This window comes from Schistocerca serialis, chromosome 2 (assembly GCF_023864345.2).
Source record: "Schistocerca serialis cubense isolate TAMUIC-IGC-003099 chromosome 2, iqSchSeri2.2, whole genome shotgun sequence".
NCBI lineage: Eukaryota > Metazoa > Arthropoda > Insecta > Orthoptera > Acrididae > Schistocerca > Schistocerca serialis.
This window is the reverse complement of record NC_064639.1, coordinates 668,808,974-668,831,848: the sequence shown is the minus strand read 5'-3', so window position 1 is coordinate 668,831,848 and position 22,875 is coordinate 668,808,974. Positions and strand designations below refer to the sequence as shown.

Sequence of the window (22,875 nt, the reverse complement as noted above, 5' to 3'; positions counted from 1 at the left end):
CGTAAAGTTAAATGAGCGCTGAAAAATCTGCAGTTGAGATACCAGAAATATTCAAGCATATGGCTTCTTGCTAGAGATGAACCTTTATTTATGTTTGTTTGGATCATTAATTTCAGAAGCATTATAGACAGAAAAGTGGAGGTAATGGACTTGTACCACTATTGAAATAAGCCCTTCACATTATATGACGACATGCACATTCAGCATCAGTTATGGTTGGTCAAACACAGCTGTGACTCTGGAAGTATTATATTAATAAGAAGCAACATTGCCTTTTTCTCCCGAAAATATCGAGTAACGTAACAAATGTGTTTGATTCTGCTTCCAATATGACAGTGTAATACTCCACATGCCTACAGGACTTTGCAATGTTAACACAGAGGAACTCAGACATCTGTATAAGTGTAGTGAAATGAAAACAGTATTATTGGGTCATATGAATGCCTCACTTTTGTTCCGACACAGTTCGAGACTCAGGATAAAAGTTTTACACCTGGTGTTCCACATGGCAACTTCACACACAAGAACTTTTTGCCGACACTACTACCACCTACATAAGTAAGCTTTTCCTGTGTTACTTTCAAGTAATGCACTTAAGCTATTCATGATTTAAATTGAAGATCTGTACTTCCCACTTTCATATCAACAGCCTCAAAATGCATATTGTAGACTTTGCGATATGTTACAGGTCAGTGTCACACCAAGATCGGGGAGCCGGGGAGGAGGGGGGGGGGGGGGGGCGGGGGGAGCATGTCACTCTCCAACTAGTGTTTACCAGTAAATAAGTGGCGGAAAATTACGGGTATAGGACGGCTTAAACATGTGGAAAATGAGATTTTCATTATTCACTCACTGTATTTAACATTTATTATTCCTTTAAAATCGCACAACAACTTCAATAAAACACAAATAAAATAACACAATAAAAAACAAAAATCACTCATCTGCACACTTATTTCACAATTATGTCACTTTTAAGCTGCAAAATCTTCTAAGAGCTGTCTTGAATCTTCACGAGTCTCTCTCAACAGCCTTGATGTGGACAGATACGTACAGCAACCAGTAATCAGAGTCAGAACTGTGTCTGCAAAATCACAAGGATTATTAAACAATTTTTGCTGTCACTAATTACAAGTAATATAATTGACAGAGTAGATTTCTAAAATTTGCTCTAATGAAAGCCATTCAATAGGGTATATTTCACATTTGCAAGAACGATCTCACTGAAGTAATTAAGTCCATCGAAACACTTAGAAACTAACCTCTCGTCTGACGAAAACGGTCTAAAGACGCAGTGGCAATTTCTCCAGATCTGTTGACAATGATATTTTGAGTTATCACTTTACTGAGTGACTAAAATGTAGTTCGCGTACCTGTGAACATAACAATATGTTAGAATTCATTTTATAAACACGAACTATTACGCTACTGTATGGCTACTTACATATTAATTACACTATTAACATTTTCACAGTTGTTTCTTCAATACAAAATTAAAGCCAACGGAAGAACAAACGTAAAACATACTTACCAATGACGGGTTTGTTGAGATGCAATTTTCTGTGTGGACAGATGTAACTTTTTCGTACGGTGGTAAGTCGCAGAAATCGCAGGAATCACAGAAATCGCAGAAGTAGCAGAAGTCGCAGAAGTCGCATAAATCGCAGAAGTCGCAGAAATCGCGGAAGTAGCAGAAATCGCAGAAATAGCAGTGGCGGAGGGATACACGACCTAGGTTCCTTAACTGCGACTCTTAACTGCGACAAATCACAGTTAAGAATAACAGATACTGAAAAGTAGCATTCACAGAAATCAGTGATATCGGAAAATCGCAGTTTAGCCCATCACTAGTTGACACCCACTCTACGATTTGCGAGACACAATCGAATTGTATCGAAAATGCAATCGCAATCTGGAGTCTCATTTGTTGAGACGCTACAATCGCCCAGTACTGAAGTATAGTACGTTTTCTGAAACGTTCGATAGCTCCGCAGCGTTACATACGTCTTCGAACATACTTTGGTTCTAACCAAAATGCTTAAAATGAACCTATTGTTCACTTGACAGGTCTCTCTCTCTCTCTCTGTTTATAAACATAGTTAACTGTTTCCATAGTAACGAAGTCGTGTGTTAACACTCGGCTTCCTCTTTTGTACACAATTTTCCACGGCTGTTTTACATACAACATTTCGTTGTTGTTACGATGGCAGACGATATTGATGAATTGTTGGAAGAGGTAGAAAATAAATTTTTTAAAAACAAGCCCAGGGATAATTTACAAAAAAGCGAAAGGTGAACTTTAAGCTTAAGTTGCTACCTTGTTGTGTTGTGCTCTGTTACTGTGAAATTGAAACAGAATTACATTTATTCACAGCTCACATTCAAAGTTAGGAAACGTAAAAGGAAAACAATTTCTAAGTCTCGTTAGTAGGATACAACTTGTATTACACGTACAACGACAGGCTGACTTCCTGATGATAACCACAAAGATTACACTGGCTAAGGCAGGTCATAGAATACATAAACCACGACTTACCGGATCAAATACAAGCTACTTCTGACCCAGCACTTAGAGATAACTTCTTATTGCCCAATAAATTTTCTATTGCTAATGGTGATCTCTTACAGAGCCCAGAATGTGGCCAATCCCACATTTTTGCAATGACCCGTTTTTTAATACTCCTGCATGGTCACTTACCAATATCATAAAGTAAAGTTATAGTCAAACTGCTCACAAACTGTTGTGAAAACATTTTTAAAAAATAATCCTGCACAATAGTCAATGAGGAAATCGTGAGTAAAAGCTCGTGACACACTAGACTCAACTTGGCACAAAACTGATCCAAAAATCGAGATATCAAAAACATTTGCAGTCTGTGACCCTCACCTCCTCCAATTTTTTCTTGCTGTCAAGACATTTAAGTCGCAGCATTTTTAAGTAACAAAATGGTTTGCATTTCTTGTTGTGTAAGGAAGAAATATTGGCACTCCATGTCCCTTAACTCTGTCTACTTGTCTAGAGTTCAGACTGGAATTACCTACTCTCATGCTAATATCTTTCACAAGCCCCCATATAGCATAAAAGAAAAAGAAATTTGGATTCACTGCAATTTAAAAAGAAATTAAATACAAAACTCACTAGTAGCAACATTCATTGTCAAGTTGCATAACAAGAGAAAAGTACTGTAAAAAGGTCTCCATTGCTACATATGAAGATAATGCTATTCTTTGTATTCATTTAAATATTAGGATAAACCGATGAATAAACAGTTCTGCTAAATCCCTAGGTTACATTTAGCTGGCATAAGCACAAGTAATAGTAAGCAGTATAATAATAGTTTATTGTATGAGTTGCTTTTCTTTTGTTAGTTTATACCCTGACTTGTTCCACGTCCATGGAGGTTGTCCTTCTTGATAGGATCTATGGTATGAGTAATGAATAAATAGCTAAAGTATTGGGTAGTCTGAGAAGCATTCATTGATTAAGGTGCTGATCTCCTTTATATGTACATTCTCACTTGGGCAGTGCATCTCAACACCCCAAACAGTCTGTAAGAAGTCAGTCTCATCTTTCTCTGGAAAAAAAAAAGGATGCTATTATTGACACATCACTGAGTTGCAAGAAGTTGGGGTAATAGAGCTACAAGAAGCTGGACATTCCTTCTGTGATATTGCAGAAAGACTTGGCAGAAATGTAGCCACTGCACATGACGGCTGGCAGCAGTGGCCACAAGACTGTATATTCGCAAGGAGACTGGTCTTCCCTATGGCACTCTGGAGAGGCAAGACCATCATGTTCAGTGTTTGGCTCTGGCACATCATACTTCATCTGCAGCAGGAATTTGAGCAGCAGTTGGCACCACGATGACACAAAGAACTGTTAAAAATTGGTTACTTCAAAGACAGCTCTGTAGCATGCATTCCACTGAGTCTTGACCAGTGCCACTTGCTACTTCAGTGGTGTCAAGCAAGAGCTCATTGGAGGGCAGGGTGGAGATCTGTTGTGTTTTCTGATGGAAGCTAGTTCTGCCTCAGTGCCAGTGATAGGCATGTGTAGGTTAGGAGGAGGCCAGTTGGGGGCCAGCAACCAACTTGTGAGCATGCTAGACACACTGGATTTACACCTAGCATATGATTTCAAATGACAGTAGGAGCACTCTTGTGGTTATCCCACGCATGCTGACTGCAAAATTGGACATCAGTCTGGCGAATTGACCCATTGTGCTGCCATTCATGAACAGCATTCCAGGAGGTGTTTTCCAACTGGGTAATCCTCGTCCACATACCACTGTTATAACACAACATGCTCTACAGAGTGTCAACATGTTGCTTCCACCTGCTTGATCACCAGATCTGTTTCCAGTTGAGCACATTTGGGGCATCACCAGACAGCAACTTCAGCATCATCCACAAACAACATTAACTATCCCTGTACAGACCGACTGAATGCAACAGGCATGAAACTCCATCCCACAAACTAACAGCTAGTACCTGTATAACACAGTGCCTGCACATTTGCATGCTTGCATTCAAAATTCTAGAAGTTACACCACTTATTAATGTACAAGCATTTAATATTTGCATTGGCTTATCTTGTGATTACATTAATCTGTGATCTTGCAAAGTTAATCACTTAGATATTTTAGTTAGACAAATGTACTCCCCAAATTTCATTACTATATATTAATTTTTTGTGTTGTGATTTATTTCCATCAGTATATGATAGGAACAGTACGTGTTATACACCTTTGTTCTCTTTCTTCGTTGTGACATATTTTTATACATTTATTTTTAATGTAACACTATGTCCACCAACACAACATAGCCATTATCTGTAAGTATTTTCCTTTGTTTACTCAGTTGCTGTATTAGGTTACCTATATTGTCCATTATAATTATCCGGGCTGTATTGTTATCTGTGTGAGCCCTTGTATCCATAGAGCAAAGTACCCTGTGCCATTGTGACAGGTGATGATGTGTGCTGAATTAATAAATCGGCCACAGGCAACAAAGTGAGCTAACTACATTTCTTACCAATGGTAAGAACAATGTTATTTTATGTGCAGGGAAAGATCTTGCTTGTACACAGCTGGCATTTCTTATGTACTGTGTGAACATTATGATATACACAAAAGAGACCTGAATTGCTTATTGCTCTCATATATGTTGGACAAAGTGGCCAAGGGGCTGAACAAAATTTAGCAAAGGGACTTAGTAGTTGATCTCTGTGTTCATAATGTTCTGATAAGAAGATTATGTTGAAAAATATACGAATAATTTGATGAGTTACTCTAAGTTCTTACAGATTGTAATGCAGCAATCACAGTGTCACTTATGCAATCATCAACTAGTGTTATTTTAAAGAAAGAGCCCAAGTGAAGTCACACATCTACCATCTATACAATTACTCTGCAATTCACAGTTAAGTGCCACTTTCAAGCTATTTCTCTACTGTTCTCCTCTTGAAAAGTGTGGGAAAAAGAAGCACTTAAATATTTCCGTGCAAGCTCTGATTTCCAATATTTCATTACAATGATAATTTCTCCTTATGTAGGGGGGCACTAACAAAATACTTTTGCATTTGGAGCAGAAATTTGATGATTGAAATTTCCGGAGAAGATCCTGCTGCAACAAAAAATGCCTTTGTTTTAATGATTACCACCTCAACCCATGTATCGTATCCATAGCACTCATCCACTATTTCACAATATTTCAAAACGAGCTGCCCTTCTTTGAAATTTTTTGATGTCCTCTGTCAGTTCTAGTTAACATGGATCCCACACCTTGCAGCAATACTCTATCAGTTGATGGACAGTAGTAGTGTAGGCAGTCTCTTTAGTAGGCCAGTTGCATTTTATAAGTGTTCTTCTGATAAGTCACTGTCTTTGGTCCATTTTTCCATAAAATTTTCTGTGTGATCTTTCCAGTTTATGTTATTTGTAATTGTAATCCTAAGTATTTAGTTGAATTTATAGACTTCAGATTTGTGTGATTTATCATTTAACCAAAATTTAGTGGATATCAAACAATGGAAAATCCAAGATGGAATGTAACTATATAGTGAAAAGGAAAGTTGCTACTCACCCTCACCGTATAGTGCAGATGCTGAGTCGCAGATAGGCACAACAAAAAGACTGTCACAAATATAGCCTTCGTCAAAATTAGACACAAACACATACATACACACTCACGCAAATGCAACTCACACACACACACACAGGCAACTGAGGCCACACTCAAATTTAGCAGATTCATTTTAGTTCTCATGTGGATGACTTCACACATTACATTGTTTAAAGTCAAATGCCATTCTTCACACTATACAGATACCTCCTCTAAATCATCTTGAAATTGGTTTTGATAATTTGATGTCTTTACAATACAGTAAATGACAGCACATCCGCAATCTAAGAGGCCTGCTCATTGTATCTCCTAAATCATTTATATAGATCAGGAACAGCAGAGACCAATAATACTACCTTGGGAATGTCAGATATTACTTCTATTTTACTCGATGACATAGCATCAGTTACTATGAAGTGTGACCCTTCTGACATAAAATCATGAATTCAGTCACACAACTGAGATGAAAATCCATAAGCACACAACTTGATTAGAAGTTGCTTGTGAGGAACAGTGTCAAAACCCTTATGGAAATCTAGAAATATAGAAACAGTTTGACATCCCTCTTTGATAGAACTCATTATTTTGTCTGAATAAAGAGCTAGTTGTGTTGCACAAAAAAAATATTTTGTGAATCTGTGTTGGCCATTTGTTGATAAATCATTTTCTTCAAGGTAATTCATAATGTTCAAGGAAAGTATATGTTTCAAAACACTACTGTAAATCTACATTAGTGTTGTGTGTCTTTAATTTAGTGGATTACTCTTATTTGCCTTCTTGATTTTACTGGTGTACCCGTTACAACTTTCCAGTCTTTAGGTATGATTCTTTTGATGAGTAAACTGTTGTATATGATCACTAAGTATGGATCTGTTGTTTCAGCATACTCTGAAAGGAACCTGACTGCAATACAGTCTGGACTGGAAGCCTTGCCTTTCATAAGTATTCTAAACTGATTCGCTACACCAAGGATATCTACTTATAAGTTACTCATATTGGCAGTTGTTTTTGAGTAGAATTCTGGAATATTTACTTCATATTCTTTGGTGAAGGATTCTTGGAAAACCTTGTTTTGCAACTCTGCTTTAGTGGCACTGTCATCACTAACATTATCTTTGCTATAGCACAGTGAAGGTATTAATTGTGTGTCTTGTCCCTGGTGTACTTTAAATTCAGCCAGAAATCTCTTTGGATTTCCTGCTAAAATTTGAGACAGAGTTTCATTGTGGAAACTATCAATAGCATTTCACATTGAAGCCCACCCTAAGTTTTGAGCTTCAGTAGAAAGTCTTGGAGATTTTGTGTGCTTTTAAACTTTACATGTTTTTTCTTTGCTTCTGCAGCAGTGTTCTGATCTGTTTTGTGTACCGTGGGTGATAAGATCCATCTCCTATTAATTTATTTGGTGTAAATCTCTCAACTGCCATCAATACTGTTTATTTGAATTCAAGCCACATGTGGTATGTGCTTACAGAGTTCAGAAGGAATGAAGTGTGTTGCTTAGGAACACAGTAAAGCAAATTTTTATCTACTTTTAAATAGATATATTATGCATTATTTTTGGTGGATTACAAATTTGTGCTCACAAATCCCTGTATCCGCCGTGTTGCTTCATATTTGCTCAGAATTATTATTTGTTGCTAAGAGCTCAAGTGTGTTTTTGCAACCATTTACACTTCAAAACGAAAATTACAACACCTGCAACCATGTGTTTTGCATTTAATTTATTTACATAACCATTTTTGGTGTTTCATTACAACGTCTTCAGGCCCTTTGACTAATGTAAATTGCTATGAGTCCAATCTCATGTGCAGTCATAACAGGAGCCAATATTATACAACCGGTGTCCATAGATCTCTGGTTTTACATGACACTATCCATTCATTTGTCAGCCAACAACTGCCAGGACAAAATGTAAGTCACTGGTTGGTGAATGAAGGTATGTGTTGTGTAAACCAGAGACCTATGTACATTGGTTATTTAATATTGGCTCCTGTTATGACTACACACGAGATTGGAGTCCTCTCAACTTACGTTGGTCAAGGGACCTGAAAATGGTATAATGGAATACCAAAACTGGTTGAATAAATTAATTAAATGCAAAAGAGACAGTTGCAGGTCTTGTAACTTTCATTTCATATTGAACAGCCGAAGTCCTGGTAACCATCTATTACAAGGATAGACATGCAAAGATTTACATTTTGAGTGGGCTCCTGAACTAATTGTTCAAAATAATTTTTAGAGGAAGCATTTGGTATGATTTTGGGCTATGTTTCATGCCTACCAATGTATTTTCGCCAACATATTGAAGGTAGATTGGAGTCACCACCAACTATAATTGTATTAGTGGTGTACCTATTTGAAACAGGAGTCAAGTCTGCTTTGAACTGTTCTGCAAATGTATCGTCTGAGTTGGAATCAATAAATGGATCCAATTATTAACCATATAGTGGAGATGCTGAGTCACAGATGGACACAACAAAAAGATTGTCAAAAACTAAGATTTTGGCCAGCAAGATATTCATCAGAAATAGACAAAATACACATACATGCTCTCACACAAATGCATACTGTCATTGGTGTGTGAAGGATATGTTTGCATGAGTGTGTGTATGAGTATGTTGTCTATTTCCGATGAAGGCCTTGTTGGTCAAAAGCTTACATTCAGACAGTCTTTTTGTTGTGGCTATCTACAACTCAGCATCTCCACTGTATGGTGAGTGCAACTATCATTTTCATACCATTGTCATATTCCACCCTGGATTTTCTATTATTTGAACCAGTTATTAATTTATTCCATTTGTCAAGGATAATGTCTACCTGTACTAATTCATAGGAACTTTCTACTCTCTACACAGACACTGGACTTGAAGTTAGGAGGAGCTGTTTCCAAGTCCCCAACCATCCTTAGAGTGTGGATTTTTCCTAAATAACTTCTTAGGTAAATGCTGGACTGATCTTCTCCTCCCAACCCCATCCCCCCTACACCAATTGCTGTTTCAAATCCAAGACACTAAGCAAGCAAGCAAGGTCTGCCATATCATCCTCTGCCAATGGCATCACTTGGATGCGGTATGGGGGGTATGATGTCAGCATGACTCTCTCTCCTGGCCGTTGTTGGCCTTCTTGATGTTGGGGCCGCGCGGGATTAGCCGAGCGGTCTCAGGCGCTGCAGTCATGGACTGTGCGGCTGATCTCGGCAGAGGTTCGAGTCCTCCCTCGGGCATGGGTGTGTGTGTTTGTCCTTAGGATAATTTAGGGTAAGTAGTGTGTAAGCTTAGGGACTGATGACCTTAGTAGTTAAGTCCCATAAGATTTCACACACATTTGATGTTGGGGCCGCTACTTCTCAATCAAGTGGCTTCTCAATTGGCTGGATGAGATTGAGCCCAGCCTGTTTTAGTCCTCTCGCTAATGAAAATCCCTGGCAGTACCAGGAATCAAACCTGGCTTCTCTTCATATCATCCAGGCATGCTGACCAGTGAACTATGGAAACAGACAAATCCAATATAATACTCCACCTCTAATGATACATAATTTCACCCCAGAATGCTGTACTAACCTTATTCACATGATAAAATAGCGGCTATTAGCATTCACGTGCTTGTATTAATAATTATGTATTTGACTTGGTAGCTCAGTTGATTAAGTGACCAAACACTGAAGATGTGTCCAGAGCTTAATTAATAGTCAATAACTGATTTTTTTCTACCACTTGATGCATCTTTGCCACTCAAAAAGCTTGATATGTCTAAAATAGCATGTTACATATGCAATTAGCTTGATGTATCTGGTTCAAAAGGAAGGAAGGAAGATTGGGTTTAACGTCCCATCAACATCAAGGTCATTATAGATGGAGCACAAGCTTGGATTGGGTCAAGAGTATGGGGGAAGGAAAGTGGCTGTGATCTTTCAAAGGAACCATCCCAGCATTTGCCTGAAGCAATGTAAGGAAATCATCAAAAACCTAAATCTGGATGGACAGATGCGGGTTTGAACTGTCATCCTTCCTAATGCGAGTCCAGTGTGCTAACTACTGCACCAACTTGCTCAGTATATTTGGTTCAGCCTACTCCTACATGCTTAACAAAGCTATGAAGTTGTAATGAAGCTAATCTTCAGATTGAGGACTGCTGGAAATCACTGTTTTAGATGCTCAGTTATTGTATCAGTGGCATCCAACAAAAATGACTACTCTGTAATGACATCCAAGTCCATAACATAAGTTTAAGACAGAACTTCTGTGAAGAATTAGTGATATTGATGATAATAAAAGAAGATGATACACATTGTACTGCTAAATATAAGTCTTTTGAAAAATCCTTTCATCTATCTCGACCTTAAATTTGTAACTCGCCTACATTGAAAAAAAAGGAGTTGAAAACATTTCTCAATAAGAAGTTATCATGTTAATCAATAAAACAACAGATGCATAAAGTACTCTTTAGTGTTAATTAAAATTATTTCAATTATACATTCATGATGACCAAGACAATGTAAATGAGGGGTATCTTTACATTTCATTATTGGCCACTACATATGTGTTTTATAGAGCCATTGACCCATATATAAAGGACAGTAATGAAATGCAGGAAAAGTGGCAGACTTGTTGTAGAAAAATCTTGTGGCAGCAAACAGTTCTATAGTTTGACTTGAAATCCTTGTGAGGTTCTCTGCTTACCAGTGCTAAAATGTAACAGAACTTCAGAATGTAATAACTACTTTTTCATAAGCAATCATTCTGCATATATTACAACATAGCAGCCTAGAGAAACAATCTGCTAGCAAGATAAAAACAAAAACTCAGTTGTCCAAATTCATTTAGAATTAACTTAATAATGTGAGGGAGATGTTCGGGTTAGTTACACCAAACGACCCCCATTTCGCAGTAGTTCATTTATTCACCCAAACACTAGCAAGGCTCACAAAGAACTGGACATGGCGGAAGAGACCAACGATAATCTTAGCTTAGTTCAAAGATGGATGCATCAATGTTGGTGTCGATTTCATCGGCGCCACAAATGAAAAGATAGGACTTCTGAAATTTACCAGTGCTTCATATGAAGATAATTAATTTTGAGTAAACATAGATGAAATAACTGCAACACACTTACAGTTCAGTACCTGTATAATCAATTATCAGTCACTTGAGAAGGAACAACTGTTTGCAATATAGATTATAAACAAAGAAGAGAATGGAACTAATGTCACTAAACTGCCCTTGTTTAGTTCAGTCGATTGTGAAACCAAAAAATAATTTGGCTGTGGGTATAACTACAAAATAGTTCATGTTTATTAAGTGTCTAATTGACTAGTGCTGCATCGTATTAAAACTATTTTAGTAAACATAAACCAGAGAGGACACACAGAAATTTGACTGAGTCTAATGTTTAACCTCTGTGTCAGCATCAGTGAAATATTGTTGTCTAAATGAAAGAAGTTATCATCACTTGAATCACAGTTGCCTCATAATCAAAATAAAAAGTAATTTCTATTGGCTGCATCAGGTGCTGTACTTTGCGAAACATTACTGTAGTAAAACAGTTTTGCATGCCTTTTTCTTTAGAAACTTCATACCTATGAACTTGATACTGTCTATAACAACAAATAAAAAAAAAAGGAAGAAAACCCTCAATTTTCTTCCAGAGTTTTTTAGATGTAGTCATTTAATATGTGTTGATGGCTCATAGAAGTGGGAGACAGTGAGACTAAGAAATGCCTTGTCAAGATCTTAGTGAATACCCTTTTTTTCTGTGCATACATTTCATTGGACTAGACTTTCTGGCAAAGCTTTGTTTATGTAAAGAATAACAGCATCTTTTACCATAGGTTGGATCCTGTGTTAAACTGTAGATCCCTCCATATCAGCAGAAAAAAGTTGATTAAGATCTCAGGGAAAGATAAATGCAAACTGTACAAAGTAGGATGACATGGAGTAAAACAATACACTCTTTAAAATCAATTAAACTGTGTGCACTGCTTCTTGCTTATACCTTCAATTCTCTTCTGTGTCAGTTATCTGATTGTTGTTAATCCACTGATAATCTAGGTGTTGACTGGCTGTAAATCATAAACATGAACATTTTGTAAGTCTGGTGTTCATCAAGTCAAAGTTATCTAGAAGTGTTAAGAGTCCGAAATGACTGTGTGATATAGTGACAAGTGTGAGCCAAACTCAAAGTGTATACTCTGTATCACTTAATCTCTGGCACACATATACTCTTTGCTTCTCATCGGTACGCTGTTACTGTTCGCATCCAGTTGCTTGGACTGAAAAATGTCAAGTTGCAGTTGTGGTGTTTAATTTTGGGAGTGAAGTAAATTTGTTTAAATCCATAACATTCTGGTGATACCACTGTGATTTCCAACAGCAGCCAATCTTCATACCACTGATTTCAATGGCTGCTTCGCAACCCGTGCCATCTGGATCCTCCCCACAACCACCAACTTTTCTGAGCTGCACAGATGGAAGCTATCCTTACAGCAAATCCTTCAGTCCTATAACCTCAACCTCCCTGGCCTAAACCTAAGATAACTTGCTGTCTCTCCACCCACCACCCAAAACACCTAGATGTCAGTGATGGTGGTGACTGGCCCCCTCATGTGGCAGCCGTTGACTATTCAACATGGAAAATTATACGAAGTTGCAATTCTTGGTGGACACAAGTGCTGATGTGTGAGTATATTGATTTGCCCAGCTCCATCTACATCTACATGGTTACTCTGCAATTCACACTTAAGTGCCTGGCAGTGGGTTCATCGAACCATTTTCATACTACTTCTCTACCATTCCACTCTCAAATAGCGCGTTGGACACCTAAATCTTTCAGTTCGAGCTCTGATTTCTCTTATTTTTTAATGATGATCATTTCTCCCTACGTAGGTGGGTGTCAAAAAAATATTTTCACATTCGGAAGAGAAAGTGGGTGATTGAAATTTTGTAAATAGATCTCACTGCAAAGAAAACCGCCTTTGTTTCAGTGACTGCCACCCCAATTCGCATATCATATCAGTGACACTCTCACCCCTATTGCGCGATAACAAGAAACGAGCTGCCCTCTTTGCACTTTTCTGATGTCGTCTGTCAATCCTACCTGGTAAGGATCCCATACCACATAGCAATATTCCAGCAGAGGACGGACAAGTGTAATGTAGGCTGTCTCTTTAGTGGGTTGGTTGCATCTTCTAAGTGTTCTGCCAACAAAACACAGTCTTTGTTTCACCTTCCCCACAATATTATCTATGTGGTCTTTCCAATTTAAGTTGCTTGTAATTGTAATTCCTAGGTATTTAGTCGAATTGACAGTCCTTAGATTTGCGCGATTTATCGTATACCCAAAATTTATCGGATATCTTTCAGTACCCATGTGGATGATCTCACTCTTTTCTTTGTTTAGTGCTAAATGCCAATTTTCAAACCATACAGAAATTCTCTCTAGATCATTTTGTAATTGGAATTGATCATCTGATGATTTTACTAGACGGTAAATTACAGTGTCATCTGCAAACAATCTAACGGGGCTGTTCAGATTATCACCCAGATCATTTATATAAGTCAGGAACAGCAGAGGCCTATGACACTACCTTGCAGAATGCCAGATATCACTTCTGTTGTACTTGATCGGCCTCCATCGGTAAGTTTGAATAGAAATTGTAATGGATGTGATACACCCTATTCTCAGAGCAGACCTTTTGTCATTCTATGGACTCCTACTTGACCTCCATCATTGTCACTTCCTTGACACTGCTAGCAACTTGGTCAGTCATGGATGTGTATGCTGTACAGATAATACTCCAATGCTGATGATTGCAGGTGATTTTCCATTTGTAGAACTATTGATGCAGTTCCTGGAAATCACATGACAACAACCTACACTAACATCGGTTCAGCATTCGACAATGCTTTATATACAGATCACAGCAGGACCCCCAGTTCACACTCAACCTCATTGTTTAACACCAAAGAAGTTGAAAGTAGCAAAGCAGGAATTCTCCTTTATGTTCGCATGAGGAATCTGCTGCCTGTTGAGCAGTTGTTTGGCACCTCCACTCCATGGAGTCCCAAAGAAGAATAATGGATGGTGCCCATGAGGGTATTATAGACAGCTCATTGCCAGGCCTATCCATGATCACTATCCAGTATCGCACACTTACTTTGCATTTGGCATCCATGGCAAATGCATCTTCTCCATGTTGGACTTTGTATGTGCATTCTGTCAGATACATGTCACTCTGCACAAAATAGCTAAAACCGCTGTCTGCACTCCGTTCAGACTCTTTGATTTACCAGAATGACTTTCGGACTATGCAACAATGTAACAGACCTTTCAACTGTTCACAGATGAAGTCACATGTGACCTCAATTTTTACTATGTTTACATTGATGATGCCTTCAACAGTTAATGGATGAAGCCACTTGTGTCCATGATTTGTACTATGTATACATTGGTGATGTTTAGGTGATGTCAAGCTAGGGGGTGGAACACCTAGCACACTTATGCCAAGTTTTTACTCGCCTCTGTTCACATGGATTACTTGTCAATCTACCAGGTCCAGTTCCTGGGTTACAGCATCAGTTCACAAGGAATATGGCTGCCACTGGAGCGAGTCAAGGCTATAATTATTTTTCCATACCTTTGACATTTTGAGGGTTGTAATAATTTCTTGGCACCATCAACTTTTATCACCATTTTGTGCACCACCATGCATTCTTAGCTGCTCCACTGAATGGTTTGCTGCAATGTTCACTGAAATCGAGTGATGAACTGCTGTGAACTAGGAACGAAAAGTTGTCATTTGTCAAAGTAAAGATCACCATCACAGAGGCTGCTCTATTAGGGCATCCAGTTCTGCATGTGCCTCTCACTCTAATGGTCAATGCGTCTGCCACTGCAATTGGTGCCCTCTAAAACAACACGTAGAAGAACAGTGGTGACCCTTGGCATTTTTCAGCCAGAGTTATCGCCATCACAACAGACCTGGGTAATCTACAATCATGAATTGTAAGCAGCATATGTCACTATCAAGAAGTTCCACCACATGCTGGATGGACAACAGTTTACACCTGTCATGGATGACAAGCCACTGACATATGCTTACCTTCAGTGAGCAGACAGAGCATCACCATGCCAACTGCACCACCTTGATTACTCAGGTCAGTTCATCACTTGTATTGTTCATATTGAGGAAGAACTGAGTGTACAGGGGGATAGAAGTGATTACACATGCAATAGATTTTGACGCAGCAGTTTGACGCTGACTTGTGAGATCTGCTGACACAACCATCAGGTTTGCACCTCTGTCACATCCAAATACCTTCATCAAGCACATTGTTATACTCAGATGAGGCTATGGTACAACCATAACCGTTTGTGATGAGGGACTTTCATCAACAGGCAATAGCTTCATTAATTGATAGGTCTCATTCTGGGGTACATGGTATGATGGGCCTAGTAAATTGAGCTGTTGTGTGGCCAAACATGACCAAAGACTGCAAGACATTTGTGCACTAGTGTGTGGCATTTCAATGGAACAAGATCAGATGTCAAACACATGCCTTGTTGCATTTGTACCACCAAGCCAATGCCTGGGTCCTGTACATCTGGATATCATCAGCCCTCTCCCACCTTCCAAAGGATATACTTACTGCTTTCACTTGCTGGCCTGAAGTGTTCCCCATAGTTGACCTCACCACCGAAACAGTTGTTACCACATTGCTCTGTGGATGGATTGCCTGTTTCAGAGTATCGTTATTGTATTACAGCCAACAAGGGCAGACAATTCAATTTGTACCTATTCAAAGTGCTCACCTTCACACTGGGCATGAGGCTTATTACAATAATAGCATGCCATCCAGCAGTGAATGTATTAGTAGAACACATGCACCGATAATTGAAAGTGTCCCTTCAATCTCGTGACTTGCAATAGTGCAGAGAATCACTACCAATTGTCCTTGTGGACATCCATGCATCCATCAAGGAAGACCTAAAGGCCATGATCGCAGAGACTGTCTACGGCTAAATGCCTGGTGAGTCTTCAGCAACAGGCCAAATGACCTTGTTGAGGTATAACACTTGTTCACAAATTCAGCAGCTATGACCCGTTGCCCTGAGGGCTCAACAGACTTGTCACCTGTTCATTTTCAGTGACCCCTGGAAGTGCAATCAAGTCTTTGCCTCATATGTTGCGGTACGCAAGCCACTGCAGCTACCATATGACGGACCATATCTGGTTATCAGCAAGCAGCAGAAGATGTTCAAGGATGCTAATATTGGGACACCAACCATTGTCTCCATTTACTGACCAAACTCACTTTCAGCACCTCTTACACTGGTACAAACACGTCACCGGATAGACTTTCAAAGGACAGAACTGACTTGTCTGCCACCCACCATGGACCAGCTGCAATGGATGTCAACTGCTCATACTGATGATTTGATGTCACATTGCACAAGGCCTGTCATTGCATGATCCAGACACTGCATCTGTTTTAAGATAAGATACCATTAGCACTAAGGGCAGTGGGGGAGGGGGTGGTGAAGTGGTCGTGCAACATAGTGATAAGCGTGAGCCGAACAGAAAGTGTACACACTGCATCATATAATCCCTGATATGCATTTATTATTTGCTTTTCATATTGGTATTCTGTTGTTGTTCACATCTAGTTGCTTGAAATTAAAAATGTCAAGTTGTGTTTACTTGACTAGTTCTCCATGTATGTAGGTTATCCTTCACGTATGGATCTGCAAAACATGATAATAAGAATGCATGCTGTGATTTTCTAGTATTGCTCTACCGATGGTGGTATGTAGTAGTAATTTAAGATGGTGGTCTAATGTGCAGTTTTATGAACTGATTGACACAAGACATTCCTTGGAATCTTGGCAGTTTTTGAGCTGAGAAATCCATTGGAGGTATCATGTGAAAGTTACTGTTTCCTTAAGGACAATTTGGTAATTATGTTTCATTGTTGTTCTTCATCAATGGAGTTGAAAATTAACCATATGCCAATTTAAATATATATATATATATATATTTATTTATTTATTTGCCTGTAAACAACTGTGTTGTTGTATGAGAGTTTGTCATTTGCATAATTGTACAAATGGTTTACATATATAAATATTATTACACAGATATAACCTATATTGTACTAATTTTGTTACACAGACTGCATAGACTACACATTACACTGTATGCCATAAGTTATGACTTGGTTTGTTCACAGTCACATTTATAGTAAAAGATAAGCCCTTTTTCCATTATGTACCAGCATTTTCAATTTATTTTCATTCAATTAGCTAGTGTCATATGGTACATTGTTTAAAAATATTTTGCCAACATGTAAAGAAATATTTTTGAATTTACTATACTTATTTTAATCCAAGGAATGCCCAGGTAATTCCTGTTTCTAACCCTATAGCTGACCTTTTCAACTTGCCACGTCGCTGAAACTCCCTACCAACACTCCACCAAAGCCAGAGCTGAAACATTCCTGCATCACTGTTGTTAACCTTTCCACAAAACCCTCAGCTCCACAGAAGTTTCAGTCCTATTGAAAGACCTCACCTTCAGCCCTACACCCAAGTTTAAACATGTTTGACTCACCTTCTCACCAATTCCTCCAACCAAATCTAACCTAATCCCAACACTGAACTGTCCCTCTCCCATTTCATACTGCCATCCAACTGTAATCCCCCACTGCTCCCACTTAAACATTCCCTGGTCACCTTCCAGAAATTCCTTACCTCCAACATGGCATCACCATCCTTCCCCAAGTCCCTTTCTAAGAACCTCAATCTTTCAGCAGAAGGAAAGACATCCATACACACCCTCAAAACTGATCCTCGCCCAATCATCCTACCTGCAGACAAAGGATCCACCAATGTCATTTTAAATTGAAGGCCTTTGCCAATTATCTGACTGCTTCACCTATAAATTCTGCCAGAGTGACCCTATCCCAGAAGTTCTACATAACCTCCAATCCCTGTTTATTGTGTTTCCAGTACCTCTCCCATCTATCCATTTTCCTCCTCATGCCTATAACACCCTGCACACCCACCTTCTATATCCTCCACAAACCTAACATTCCTGGATGTCCCATTACAGCTGGTTATTGTGCTACCACTGAAAGAATTTCAGGCGTCATTGACCAACACCTCCAACCAATTGCCTGTAATTTAGCTTCCCATGTCACGTATACCAATCACTTGCATCCCTTCTTCTTTACCTTTGGATCCCTACTTGTCACTGTTGACACCAGTTCCCTATACACCAACATCCCTGATGTCCATGGTCTTGATGCTATTGAATAGTACTTCTCTCGACATCCTTCAGACTCTGTACCCACTCCCTCGTTCCTCATACATCTTACTACTTTATCCCAACTCACAACTACTCCTTTGAAGGCAAAGTATACAAATAAATCTGCAGCACAGCTATGGACACCTGCATGACACACTCCTATGCTCACCTGTTTATGGACCAACTAGAAGAGACCTTCCTAGCCTCCCAAAATGCCAAACCTCTAGTTTATCTCAGGTTCATGGAAGATATCACAATCTGGACTCAAGTCCAAGACACCCTATCCTCATTCCTTCACAACTTCAGCACCTCTCTCCCATCTGCTACACTTAGTACTCCTCAACCCAACATATTACCTTCCTCCAGTTGATCTCCTTCTCTCTGATGGCTCCATTCACACCTCTGTCCACCAACAGTACCTGCATTTTGACAGCCGCCATCCCATCCACATCAAACTAACCTTCCCATACAGCCAGGCCTCCTGGGGATGGGAAGTCTTACCAAGGCCTTCAAAGACAGGCACTATACCCCAGACCTAGTCTGCAGACAGATCTCCCACGCAATTTCCCCATGAATACGCAATCGTCCCACCATCTCGAAGAACCAGTTACAAAGGAGCGCCCCTTCATCATGCAGTACCAACCCAGACTGGAACAACTGAACCACAACCTTCATCAGGACTTTGATTACCTATCATCGTGCCATAAACTGAGGGACATCCTACCCAAGATCCTTCCCACTCCTCCTAAAGTGGTACTTTGTCACCCAACCAACCTCCACAACATCCCAGTCCATCCCTATGGCACCCCTTTGCCACAAGGATCATATATTTCTCAGCCCAGTAACAAATGTAAAGCATTGCAGAAATGATCTTCTTTCTGTAACATTTTTTCAATTTGGCATATGAATCCATTACTAGAGCAAAATTAGTTACAGTAAGTTTTCAGCAGTCTACTTAATTTTTCAAGTAAGGTGTATACCAGTCAGTCAAACTTCTCTTCTGTTTCTTCTTTACATTTAACATGTTGTGTTGAATGATATGGGGATAATATTCTTTAAGGATAGTCACAACAATACATTGGAAATAATCAAAAATATCTCTTAATAACTCATTCTTCATAATATTATTCCAGTGCAGCATCTTCTGTTTATCTCTGAAATCGTCAGTCTTCTTACCATTAAGTAGTCCTAGTGTGAAGACACTCTTTTATAAACTAGTAATGGAATTACAAAGGCAGCAAAGCTGTTTTGTATAAATGTAATCACAGAAGAGAATGTGGGATCTTACTTGAATGCTGCAAAAGAAAGCCCACCTTTATAAGTTCTCAGCATGAAGGCAATACAAATAACATCAGCCATACATGCACTGCCCAACTCATTTTCTAAAATTTAGCTTTTGTGTTTCCACTAAATGCTTATTTATTCATATCCTTCACACCTGCTGCTCATTTTAAATTCTGTATCCCAGAATGAATCACACATCTCACGTGTCTCAGCTACATTATATGGCAATCTATAATTGAAGTGATTATTTTATATAAAAGAGGAGACAACAGTTTCCAAATATTACATATAAACAGAAAACAAGTAAGCTTACACCCTCACAAGGCAGTGCCGTGGATGACATATAGCCTTAACAAATAATCTGATACGTAAAAAAGTAAAAGTTATACATATCAGTATTGGTGATACTGGTGGAGGGTACAGGAATAGATCTGTAATACGCAAATATTTACCAAGTGTAATTAAATATCAGAAAGCATAGTCAAAAGTGAGGTTCATACATGTCCCAATTACTTAAAACTACTGTTTTAGTAAAATGAGATAAGAAAGATATATGTACTGTTGACTACACTTTCTATTGCACATTACTCTCAGTAAGTATTTGCTTATTAAAAATCTTTCACTACCCCTTCTGCCAGTACCAAGATTTGTAACTTATGTGAGTATCAGGTATATTGTTAATCTATTCAGTTAACTACTGTGTGTCATCTGTCTCTGCCTTACAAGGCATTTTTATGTAATAGATCCATGTTTGTGTTTAAGAAATTATCGAATTGATGATGACTGTAAAGCCAAAACTGGTTATCTCTTCAAATAACATAAAATGTGACAAGTACTGTGAATTGTACAATTTAGAGCACTGATATTTTCCAAATGTCAGTGTCACCTCATTTAATTTATTTTCATATTTCAGTGATGTAACTTCACTGGACAGCATTCTTTTTGATATTGGAGAATATGAGTCATTAAATGGTGAGGTTTTTTCTGAACAAATGAGGAATCCAAGAACACAAAGGAAATGTTTCCCAGTGTATTTAAGTGGAACACAGATCAGCAAAGGATGTACAACTGCAGGAGAAATAAGGTCAGCTGCAATCAGTTTGTTTTGCAAAATATGTAATTTCAGCAACAGCATTCTGATCACAGGAAAACACCTGCCTATGCCACAACAAAATTTCTGTATTTAATTACCAGAATGTGCAGCTCCTTTCATGCAACTGGTCATCATGGTATGTGGCCCCTTGTTGTCCATAACACATGACTTTTCCTACATAGCAAATGTCCAGTGTTTCCAAACCTCATCATTTTTGTCAGAGACTGGAATGCTTGGCTTTTATATAATTAAGAAAAATAAAACAACATGTATTGGGCAGACAGTTTTCTATTAAGAATGTTACTTCCTATTGGTGTGTCATCTGACACCTCACTGTATTCTAAAACAAATTCTTAAATTACATAGATACTTATTTCAAAAAGTAAAGGAATGATTGTATTACATTAATAATGGTCTTTGTCTCTCTACTTGTTCACTGATAGTAATAGGGAAATATTTTATCTTTATAATTAATCTTCAAGAATGTGCCTACAATGGTGTGATTTTGAATGTATTGTATAGGTTCATACTGTAGAGTCCCAAAAGGAATGAGGTTAATTGAGAAGTAAATTGTGATATATGTGTGTTTTAAAAAAAAAATAAAAATAAAAAAAAAAATAAAAAAAAAAAATTTAAATCTTCATAAACTAAGAGGAATGTAAATTTTAGTATTAATAATTAATAATTTTAAAGAAATTGATGTCCATAAGTGAAAAAGTGTTATTGTCACTGCTGTGTAATGCAATCCTGACATGATTCGTTTGAAAATGGCAGGGCTGAATTCCTACCTCATTCTTGACCAGTCTAAGTTTATTCTCCATACTGGGTGCCTCATCATCAGTAGGGTCTTAAAGCCATATTTTATTTCCTTCTTCAAATTAATGCAACAATGATTTTTGGAAGACAGGAAGTAATGTCTGGTTGATCTGAATCAGTTCAGGACGAAGGCTTAGATACTTCAAGTAGAAAAACAATCCCAACAAAAGGTAGGTATCCTGCTCCAGATTTGCAAATAGCTGTACTTCAATATGAATCTTTAAAACAATGAACATTCCATTAAATATGTGAATTTTGCCTGTGTCATTCTGTACATGTTTTGAACCAAATAATCACAGATACTTACGTGCAACCTCTCATTCATCCATATTACTTTAACATGCATTATACTTGAACAGAGGTGAGTATGATTATAATTTCATCTGTGACAACAAGATAAATACTTTTTTAACATGATTTATTGTATTGGTTGTAAAAATTTGCATGATTTTATAATAATATTCTGTTCATAGGGCATGTGACAAGCTACATTGCACATCCTGTGACTTCTCAGTAGCCGTTTATGGGAACATGGCATGGAGAGATGGTACGGATTACTTATTCCTTCGAACAAACATGCCAGATTTTGCCAAAGTGAGCACAAATCTCAAAACTGCAGAACAGTGGCAGGCTTATGCTTGCCAATGCTGCCACCAATCAACACGTGAACTTGTTGACCTAAATACATTGCCAACCATTCAGTGGATCTGCAAAGGTCATTCCACAAAAGATACAAAACATAGCAGTTCCTGAATGTCTGTTATTATTCTTATGTAATTTGTAGCAGTTTTAAGATGTTGCTGTAGCTCTCATAGTATACTTTAAATTCTTCAATTACAAAAGAGATTTCACTGCATTTGTTTTAGTCCTGGTTTTAGTAATGTCTTCCTTTTCAGTTTGTGAAAATATTCTGATACTTCTAGAGTAGTTTTAATGTGTATGTACGTAATGATAATTTTGATAATATTGCAAAAAGTGCTGAATTTAAAAGATATCATATAACTGGGAATTTTATTTTATAAATCATATTTGTAATACATTCTTAGGATGTTGAATGTAGTCTTACAGAATTTACTTACATATAACTGATGTGTAACTACTACTGCAGGCTAAATATTTACAGGGTGTTGAAAAATGTGATTTCCATCTGTTGTTGACCTATGTTATTTATAGCCAAAAATGGCTTTAAAGTTCTTATCACTTACAAGGAAAAAGCTAAATTTGTCTTTTCTAGATACATTGTTAAAATTTCTAA

General features: G+C 38.1%; 1 protein-coding gene across 2 annotated transcripts; it reads left to right on the top strand.

Moving 5' to 3' along the window:
* Positions 1–2,126: 2,126 nt before the first annotated feature.
* On the top strand, positions 2,127–22,476 carry LOC126457762 (cilia- and flagella-associated protein 418-like). Of its 2 annotated transcripts, none has more exons than XM_050094323.1 (3): positions 2,127–2,292; positions 20,625–20,795; positions 22,094–22,476. In XM_050094323.1, exons 1-3 carry the CDS (start codon positions 2,204–2,206, stop codon positions 22,371–22,373), a joined length of 540 nt encoding a protein of 179 aa, XP_049950280.1. In that variant the 5' UTR covers positions 2,127–2,203; the 3' UTR covers positions 22,374–22,476. The 2 variants fall into 2 exon arrangements, with proteins under 2 accessions (XP_049950280.1, XP_049950281.1); XM_050094324.1 differs by having other exon boundaries at positions 2,143–2,236.
* Positions 22,477–22,875: the final 399 nt, after the last annotated feature.